Genomic DNA, 10,644 nt, shown 5'->3' on the forward strand with positions numbered 1-10,644 from the left:
TTGGACGAAAATTAAACCTTATCAAAGTTCGACCAATCACGATGAAAGTTTCAAATAAGTAAATTCACAAAATCAAATATGAATATAGTCATGTAGATGTGTTTTATATATATATATAGATATATATATAGCATGTTTCCAATGCGCATGTGAATTGGATGCGTAGTCTAGAGAAATGTGGTCAATTTCCCAGTCTGTGCCTCTGTGGTGTTTGTATAATAGGTTACACACTATATCCGAATATGACATTTGTAATTTGTAAATATTATTTATTTTATCCAAACAATTTCACTTAGGTGTCTGAACTGATTATTAAATATTACGATTCACCTAAGAAAGTGTGTGTTATTTATTAGTTAATGTGAGGTTATGATAAGAAAATTGACTCGCGTTACATCCTGTGTCCAATGTTTACTATTAAACAATTTTTAAAGAACTTTAAAGGTAAATCATTCTTCTATATATTATACATATATACGAATAGATTTTATCCTTTAATTTATTATTTGAAATTCACCTAACCTCCTATTTAGTGTGACTGCTTGTTTTGACATTTAGTTAGATTCGAACTATCCACCAGAGAGATGATAGTTCAAAACGATTTCTCTATGATTTTATAATTTAAATACATTTCTATGAATTCTCTATTTATTTTTTCAACAATTTTTTTACCATAAATAAAATGACCATGACTTTTATTATTTTTCTTATAATAATATATAATTTATCAGTTAATATTTCATAATCACATAAAGATAAAGTGTACCATTGCAACAGTGTCACACAAATAAATAAAGAAATAAAATAAATTATTAATAAATAATTATTTAATATTTTCGTCAACTAAAAACTAAAATTTCACTTTTAATAATATGAGATATATGGTAAAGACAGATAACAACAATTATTAATATAATAATGTTCATTCAAAATTCTACTCTTATATATGCATTTTTCATGGTGATTTAATGCATGAAAAAAACTAAATTAAATTTATTCAAATAATAATAATAATAATAATAATAAATACTTAAAAGGAAAAGCAAATCTTTTACATATGTTATTAGGGCAATATTAACATGACTACTTGTTTTTGTTTTATATGATCATTTAAAAATACACAGTCAAAATAAAAATGGAGTAATGAGAAGTTTTTTGTAAAAATATTTTCATTATACAATTAAAATATATATGCAATTGAAAAAAGAAAAAGAACGAATTTGAAATTAACCGAACGGGTACATGTTTGTTATTTTTTTATGCTTGCATATTTGAATATAATATTTGTTTACAATAGTAATTTTTTAAATAATGCCTTACATATTGATAAATATGTTTTTTTTGTTTTTTATACAGGGTATCCGAGGTTTTTCCTACTAAACAGCGTCAGCATATTCTATGTAGGAAAATAAGAAAAAGAAATGTTACATAAACACAGGTCATTTGAAGCTTTAACAAAAAGTTATGACACAAATATTATAAATCATCAAATGTTTTATTCAAAGTACCGACTGCCTAAATGAATGCAAGTCTGATGCCGCTTTAAAATGAAATAAACCTGTTTTCACATATTTGTGAATGCGCATTCGAACAACGCTGAGCGTCAGGATACTCTTCTACTACCAGGAAATATCTACGTTGTTACTTTCTAACAACAATCAGAATATTTCCATCGTGAAAAATCATACATGTACTGAATGTCTGTATACTCTTGGTTTGAAAATATTTTGAACAAATCGATTGATAATATTCCATAAGAAAACTTAAAAGAAACTGATATTTGCTGAGTCAGCTTGGAAATAGTAAACATCATAAATAAGCATAAGAAAAGGTGAACATATTTAACTGGAAATTTAATAATAATCCCACATTGTTGAATAAACATGCTAACATTTGTGCATAGAATATTCTGACACAATTTGGCTGGAGAAATCCTAGACACCCTATATATTTTTACATATATATATATTTATATATAGTTTTAATTTATTTTTTCAGAATGTGATGGGGTATTGTCGTACCAGATATGACATTAAGTGGATTTAACATTGATAAACTACAATGATTGGTGCACCTAGTAGTTTAGAAGATGCGTGTCGGCAGGCCCAGGTTAAAGAATTTATAAATTCTTTCGACATACTTTAACTTTCTCTCTCTATTACACACACACACACACATTTTCTCATTATCTTTATCTCTATTTCACATTCTTTATGAATTCAATTCAATTTGATAGTGATATATGATATTGTGAATATAGGAAATGATAAATCATGTATCAAGATATTGGCAACATGTACGGGGACAAGGTTCTGTAAATTTCCCGACAGATAAATTATTTACATCGCAGAAAAAAGAATATGCCAATTCTAAGCATAGTATTCAAGCTAAATTAACAAGGCTTTATATAGAGGAATTATCTAAATTTCCTCATGCAACACCCGACTCAGTCCTGGTAATGTCTTTTTAATTATTTAACAACAACGACAACAAATAAATCACTGATTACATATACTCAATTTTATATATATGTTATGTTTACAAATTATTAAATATTTTATTTTTACTTTATCCAACGATTATACAGAACAATTTAGAAAATGAATGTGATCTTTTGGGACGTCTAGTGCAAAGAGAAAGTTTACACACATTAATTGTTAATTTATATGCTGGAAATAAAGGATACTCATTAGGTGTTAGAAATAGGTATGTTATCGTTTATATAAATATCAATATATTATATATATATATATTAAAATAAAAATCATTTTCACGCAGTTCTGACAAGGGAAATCAGTACGAGAAAAATTCTTTACTTTCTGAAACTCAACTGATGGGTTATGAACAGGGTGAATTGCTTTCATGCATAGACAATGGTCAGTTGCCTGCGATGCTAGCAGAGCAGCTAGAAACTAACCATTCACATTTATTCTACGATGGTTGCATAATAGCCGAAGTTCGAGATTATCGTAAATCATTTACTCATAATAAACCCGAAGTTCATCATGTACTCCTTAAACCTACGACGCAGGTAGATAAAAATCATTGAAAAGAGAGAAAAATCATATATTAAACAAAAAATACAATGAAAATACCTACTTCATCGTATTATTTAAACGAATTAGAGTGTACTTTCGGACGTATCAACTTTAACGAGCGGTGGAGATTGGAGTCATGAGGAAAGATTAATGCTGGAATCGCAATTGGTAGCAGCTACGCAAGGACCTTTATATTTGGATCCAAATCCTGTTCCTAGTATAGCTACAACTCGTCTAAGGCAATCTAAAGCCCTTCTTACAGATCATCAATTAATGCGTCAAGCCAAAAAGTTTTCTCAGGTATTAATAACAATTCATAATATCATCATTATGAAAATATTAAATTAACTTATTCAAATCCGCGATACAATTCTTATATATATTATTTATAATTAATTACAGGTTACGGTTAATCGTAAAAGGAAATTGGAACAACTGGCACAACCGGACGGTTTAACAATACAAGATTTAATGCAAAAATTACGTGCTAAAAGAGGAACACCGACTAGTACTGCCTGTCCGACTCCTTCCCTTGTAAATCCTCCTCTTCTTGCCCCGAGTTCACCGATTGATGTTTTAAGGTAATTAAATAATATTTTTTTATTATTAATTTACTATTAGATTGAATAATTTCTCTATTTATAAATTTGATTTATAAACAAAAATTAATTATATTTTATTAAATAGATTTGCGAAAGCATATGAGAGACCGCGAGAAACAAAAGACTGTCTGCCACAAGTTATAGAAGAGTATATATTAGAAACTAACGGGAACCAAGGTGAAGTAGATCACATAAAGCTTTCAATTTTGCAAAGACCTTCTAATTCTGAGTACCTGGGAGAGCTTTATATGGATAAGAATCACCGAGAAGGAGAAAAAAATGGGTCTGCTTGTCGGTAAGTTATTATTATTATTATTATTTTAAATACTAAACGTATGAAGATTTTTTAATACGAATAAATGAATTCAATGCCTATCTTCTTTTGTTTCTTTATCTGTAGGTTTACATTAGGTACAAGAGCTTTAGCAAATCATTACATCCAACAATTTACAGAAATATTTACGGAAGAAGGTAGGAAAAATGTTCGAATAAAACATATAGTACCAGGACAAACGCCTAGAGTTACATGTACTCCTGGCATGCAACGAGCGCAACAACAGGTTTTTCATTATGTTTTCAATGAAATATTATCTAATTAAAATATTAAATTTTAACGATCTGAAAATGTATAATGATATTATTTTTGTAGGCACAGAAGGTCGCGTTGGCCCAACAATTACAACAAGCGCAATCCCAACACGTAGCTCAACAGGTTTCTTAAATATCTTTTTTGTATATAAAATATGTAATATTAATCTAAGACGAATATTTATTATACAAATGAAATTGATTTATATTTTAGATCTTGTCCCGAGCACAAGGACAATTGAATACTTTAGCTGGTCAAGTAGCATCGATGAAAGCCATGACCGAAGCTACCACATCGGTGCAAAATAATTTGGGAAACATGGATATCACAAATGTGCCTCAAGTTATTGCACAAAACGATACTGCTACTTTGAATGCTGGACAACCTTTATCCAATGGAGGATGTACGCCATCTGGTTCTATACAAATTGACACATCTACAATGTCGGTGACTGACAATAACTCGTGCAATAGCTCTGGAATATTAGTTTTTCAACAAAAAGCTGCTACTGCTGTCAATAATACATCGTCTGCTAACGTTTCCGTTTTGGTAAGATGCCTGAAAATATGATAAATCATTTGACGAATTATTTTGATGATGTATTTTATTAATGAAACATATCGTATATTTTTTTTTTACAGCAAGCTCAATTGCAAGCGGGTACGCAAGGTTGTATAAATGAAACGGTTAATCAGAATCAAAGTGAAATATCTTTTAAAAAGCATACGACTAATCCAGCTATAAGTGCCCTCGTTACTTCTCTTATGAATTCTGCCCAACAATTTCAACAACAAGCTGCAGGTATATTTGACTTCTTTTTTCTTTTCTTTTCTTTTCTTTTCTTTTATTTTTTTCGGAACAAATATAATTCTCTTTTGATATGACCTATACATGAAATATTTGATACTTCCATCGTATAGCCAATGCCGCAGCAGCTGCTATGAGTAATAATGCACAGACTACAAATAAATCAAGTAATGCAGCTATTCTTAGTTTACTAAATAGCAGTCCAGCTAATATAGGACAACAGAAAGGTCAACCACGAAGGATCTCTTTAAATGCTTCCATCCCATCAAGGGTTATTAGTCATGGCAATGTTATTAATGTTCCCAGTACTACGGGTCAGGTATCTAAAATAAATTATACAGAAAGGAAAAAAGAAAAAAAAAATAATATCAATAAAATTAATGTGAGTTAATATTTTGATCAAAAAAAAATATTAAAATGCAAATTATAAAACAGGCTCGTATTATTTTAGGTAAGAGTTAGTTTAAGTTCTGCGCTAACAGGACAGCTAGCTTGTAAGCAGCAGCCAGTAAAAGCAACAGCTGTGAGATTAGCTAGGGTACAAGATCCCACTTCGACTCTTGGTTTATCGATGCCAGGACTCTCAGCTTTGCTTGCTGGTATGAAAAGTAATTTTAATTAATTTAATATATATATATATATATGAACACACACATGCACATACATATATAATTTTTTATTATTATATAGGAACACCATCTGCGGATAATCCAATTCCTGGTTTCAATTCTCCTTCGCCATTACTTGAACGCATAACTGCTTCTTCCAGTCAAAGTACTCAACCAGCAAGTCCGATGACTAGTCCACCGCCTGCCAATGTTAATCTGCAAGGTGTTAATCTCACCAGTTTACCTAATTCTATTAATGGACTTCAAAATGTTCAGGTATTAATTAACATCTTATATTATTTATTTTATATGGGTAAAAAATATATATATATATATATTTATATATATATATAATATTACTATGAATTATACTTTTTTTTTTTTTTTATATATAATAGGTATCATTCCCTGGCTTATCACAACCCATCACAATGTCATTAAATGTGTCAGCAACAACAGGTTCAGTAACACCTACAGGTGTCATTGTATCTTTGCCTATATCATCTGCGACTAATACTTGTACTACAGTTTCCAGCGTTAGTTAACATTTTTTATACACGTATACATATGTATATATTTATATATATATATGTATATATATGTATGTATATATATTATATATATATAAATATTTGTTACAAAACGTTTATCTTTCAACATCAATAATCAATTAATTTCAGATGATTGCTGCTACTGTTGTAACGACTGCCATCGCTGGAAGTACACCGACTGTAGTAATCGCGAATTCTGCTAATACTCATTTATCATTGCCAATCGGTATAAATTATTTATAAATCATATTTCATACAGCTCATTAGTATTAGAGGAAAAAAAAAGAATTAGAATTTATAACCAAAAAAATAATATATAATAATTAATTATTAAAGCGCGCAAAACTTTAAATATTTATATCATTTATATATGATTTGTTTCAGCCCAAATTATACCATCAGGGGTAAAAGGTTTATCTCAACAAAATATACGTAGCACCAATACAGTGACCTTGTCACAGGTATTGTATAATATTCTATAACAACTGTTTGAACTACCAGTGATTTTTAGAAAAATCATATCGACAAATGCCAAGCAGTACGAGCATGCATCAATTGTACATTGCATTTCAATAACATTGCCCTTTTCGATAAGAAACCTGAATAGTATTTGGTACTCAAATGATTAAAATAATATAAATGTATTATAATTAATTCGTATGTATATAATATTAATTTGTAGGGTGGGCAAGCAATTCAGCTTATTGGATCTCAAAGGCCTCGACTTAATCATATGGCTCGTCAAGTACAGCCGAGCCAAGTTAAATCGACTGTTTTACCAAATCAATTAGTAACAGTAGCTAAAACGGTAACAGCAAGTCAGTTGATATTATCTGGCAATAAGCAAGTGCTAACTCCTATAATGGGTAAGTCGAATTACAAAAATAAAGATAAATATTTGATTGATTTTTCTATTGTTTATTCTATTTTTGTTCTTAAATCTTTTTTTAGCAGCCACCAAACCTGTGCTTATGGCGTCTCAAACAACGCCTTCTTCCCAAATAGTACCTGCAAACAAACAAACGTTACTCACTAAATCTTTGCATGCTAGAGTTTCGACAGGACAATGTAGCCAACAACAAACGCAAAGTCTTGGAATAACTACGCTATCTCAACAGCAAGTACGTATACGTGTACGGATTATTTATTATAAATAAAATAATTATTTAATAATCGTAACACGTTTATAAATATTAATTCTGTGTAATATCAAATCTTTAGTTACAGAGAACGGTGGTAAAGCCCGTACAGTTACAACAATTGCAACAATGTTTAGCTGCTCAGCATAAAGTGGCTGTTGCTGCGGCTGCCAGTTCGCAAAATAGGACACAAATCGAAAATCAGAGAAATTCTGCTGCCGCTGCTGCTGCTGCATCGACTCCTGGAGACGATGCTGTTTGAAAATGTTGAAAAAAAAGAAAAATATTAACATTTTCTTCTGTTACATTTAATAATTGAAGCCAACCTTAGAAGAAACATAATGAGGAGATGGTTGACGATAGCGCAGTTGATACCATTTAGTCATGTATATAACTTCCATGTTACGCATAGAATTACAATGGTTCGTTTCAAGTTCGTTTCAAGAATTTTATATGGGAATAAAAAATATTGTTTGAGCTTTGTATAAACGGAAAAGAAGCCCCCACCGCTCTCCTAAAATACAAGAACTTCATCAATCAAGCATCGCATTAATCATGTATAATAATAATAATAATAATTACGATGATATTCTTGCTCCCTTTAAGAGAGAATGCGATGTAATAATTTTTTTACTACTACAAACGCATTAATTTTGTTCTCTCTCTCGAAATGTGGCTTTTTAAGGAAGGTTTCAATTATTGTATATATATATAACTTATACATACAATATATGATTCGTTTTATATTAAAAGGAAAAAGAAAAGAAAAGAAAAGAAAAGAAAAAAAAAAAAATTACGCAATAAATATTTCCTTTTTATTGATCTTTACCCTTTTTCATACCATTCTGCATTTATGACAAATAAATCATTTTTTAAATGGTAAAACTTATAAAAAAACGTAGCAACGAGACAGCAGTATGGTTTTGATTTTGATCGTAACGATATATGTATACCCCGAAGAGAAAAAATTATTATCCGCATGATATAATTTGTTATAATAATGTCGTAAAGAAAACATTGGTAAACCGCCGTCTGTGTTATACGATGTATGAGAAAACACCGCCACACGATTAAAAATAAGCTTGATCTGTTGTATACTTCGATCTATCCCACATGCCGTGCCTACATGTTATATTTTTCACTATAGAAACTTTTACCGATTCCTTACAAACTTGTATATAAAACATTTTATTTAATTATGTGACGACAAACAAAACTATAATGTAAATTATAAATTATTTCTATATATAAATAAGATATAAAACACATTGGAAACAATATTTCATTAACAACGAAAATTCTCAAAGATCTCTGTTAATTCTATATATATCTGGAAGTGTGAAAAGAAAAAAAGATTTATAATATATATAATTTATATATACAGCGGATGATCAATCGACAAATACAATCCTTTTAAAAATTATGTTTGCTATCCGAATAGTTCATTGATTAATCATTGAAAAGGAAAAAATAGAAAAAGAAAATATAAGTTTATGGATATTACATGCAATGTTGGTTCTTATTATATTAATTGTTTAAATATAAAAATTATTTGCCAAAATATTCATTGCTTAATTTGTTTGCAGTTTTCAAACTATTCGTCAACGGATCATTCTCTGTATTAATAAAAGTTGTAAAATAAGGTGCGCAAGAAGATATTTACATGTACATATACACATATGTAAATTCATATTTAATTTTTATTTAATGAAGTAAATTAAAAAGAAAATTTTTCTGGTACACGAAATATGTATGCGTATCAAAGATAAATTAGCGATAAAAAAAAAAACTTTATTCAATAAAAATATATATATATATATGTATATATATATACATAAAAATATTAAAAATATAATTGAAGTTTCAATCGATTCGACGATGTTGGTGAAAAAAAGTTTGTGAATCGTAAAACGCGAAGAGAAAAAAAAAAATAAAGATGAAGTAAAGTAGGAAAAGAAAAGAAAGAAAGAAAATAGAAACTGATAGTACGAAAGTTCGAATTGTTTTTAATGTATATAAACATTTTAATTGATTGTTTCCATGGAAATTATATTTTATTATAACGATAAGAAGAAAAAAAAAATAAGTAACGAATAAGTAGTTATTTATGACCAAAATATAAAAGGGAAGAAAATGTTCATCGAATTTGTAAGCAAGGAGATATATAACTAACTGCTATGTGACATACACATACACATACACATACACACAAACATACACACAAAGTGTACATAATTATAATTATTAAAAGATAATAATATGTTACATAATTAAATATAAAATTATCTATCCGAAGAAAGAAAAGGTATCAAAGTCACAGCACTCGTTAGGCAAAATTTTCCCCGTGTTGGATATTAATTAATTAATGCACAATTGTGTAAATATTATATTATTTAATATAGTATTATCGGTTTACGATTAAATAATAGTTATTCTTCATATTTCTAATAATGTAAGAGCTAAATAACCAACCGAAGAGAAGACGAATTACTCCGTTTAAGTATAAATCTCTCTATGTAGTGAAGAATTTGAAAAAAGCAAAAAAAAAAAACGAACAAACAAATAAAAACAAAAAAAGAAAAAGAGAAAAAGTAAACAAAAAGACAAAAAAAAAAAAAAAGAGAAAACAATGATTAACACAGAATGCTTCCTATAAGGTATAAGAGTAACGTTAATAATTGAATGAATGAATGAATGAATAAAAAAAAAGCGTACAAATTTGTACAACCGAATAATAAAATAATGTTCCAGCAAAAATACTACAAACAACACACACACATATATATATGTATGTATGTATGTATGTATATATTTTTATAAATACCTGCATATTCTCAACGCATGGCAATAAAAAAAAAAAAGAACCATTGCACGCGGTTTGTTCAGTTTTAATTGTATATTAAAAAAATATTCTATGTTATATGTATATATCTGCCTCTCTCTCTTTCTCTCTCTATATACCAACATCTACCTGTATATATATATATATATGTGTATATATATAAATATATATACATATACATACGTATTATCTGTCACATGTGTTCTAATAATTATTTCTATAAAAAATATGCATATATTCTAGACGAAAAATACAAAAGTAGAGGAAATAATGTGTAAAGTAAAAAAGCAACAAAAATAATCCTTCCACCACAATTGCATATTATCATTCCTATACTAAATCTTCAAGATTTTCCTGTATATTGTTGAAAGTTTTTATAAAAAAGATAAAGAAAAACACAAAAAATACAGTAATCTATTAACCCAATCGAGTGCTAAATACTCTTGACCAAAACGCTTCACAAGGAAC

The 10,644-nt window shown here is 28.7% G+C and overlaps 1 protein-coding gene across 5 annotated transcripts; it reads left to right on the plus strand.

Moving 5' to 3' along the window:
* The first annotated feature begins 168 nt into the window (after nucleotides 1-168).
* Nucleotides 169-8,080, plus strand: LOC122514764 (transcription factor SPT20 homolog). Of its 5 annotated transcripts, none has more exons than XM_043631784.1 (22): nucleotides 169-444; nucleotides 1,357-1,831; nucleotides 1,999-2,109; nucleotides 2,261-2,455; nucleotides 2,588-2,706; nucleotides 2,779-3,031; nucleotides 3,126-3,338; nucleotides 3,441-3,619; nucleotides 3,726-3,935; nucleotides 4,041-4,200; nucleotides 4,290-4,352; nucleotides 4,443-4,778; nucleotides 4,871-5,030; nucleotides 5,150-5,355; nucleotides 5,488-5,644; nucleotides 5,727-5,920; nucleotides 6,043-6,180; nucleotides 6,325-6,421; nucleotides 6,580-6,656; nucleotides 6,878-7,061; nucleotides 7,147-7,316; nucleotides 7,417-8,080. In XM_043631784.1, the coding sequence occupies exons 3-22, from the start codon at nucleotides 2,062-2,064 to the stop codon at nucleotides 7,594-7,596; spliced, it is 3,339 nt and encodes a 1,112-aa protein (XP_043487719.1). In that variant the 5' UTR covers nucleotides 169-444; nucleotides 1,357-1,831; nucleotides 1,999-2,061; the 3' UTR covers nucleotides 7,597-8,080. The 5 variants fall into 5 exon arrangements, with proteins under 5 accessions (XP_043487719.1, XP_043487721.1, XP_043487722.1 ...); XM_043631786.1 differs by having other exon boundaries at nucleotides 7,150-7,316; XM_043631787.1 differs by having other exon boundaries at nucleotides 5,488-5,635.
* The last annotated feature ends 2,564 nt before the right edge of the window (nucleotides 8,081-10,644 follow it).

This window comes from Polistes fuscatus, unplaced genomic scaffold (assembly GCF_010416935.1).
Source record: "Polistes fuscatus isolate 324 unplaced genomic scaffold, CU_Pfus_HIC Scaffold16, whole genome shotgun sequence".
NCBI classification, from domain to species: domain Eukaryota; kingdom Metazoa; phylum Arthropoda; class Insecta; order Hymenoptera; family Vespidae; genus Polistes; species Polistes fuscatus.

Coding starts and splice junctions, on each gene's coding strand:
- LOC122514764 (XM_043631784.1), top strand. CDS start 2,062: ATGATTGGTGCACCTAGTAGTTTAGAAGATGCGTGTCGGCAGGCCCAG. Junction 3,339..3,440: donor AAGCCAAAAAGTTTTCTCAG/GTATTAATAACA, acceptor AATTAATTACAG/GTTACGGTTAATCGTAAAAG. Junction 6,422..6,579: donor TCATTTATCATTGCCAATCG/GTATAAATTATT, acceptor GATTTGTTTCAG/CCCAAATTATACCATCAGGG.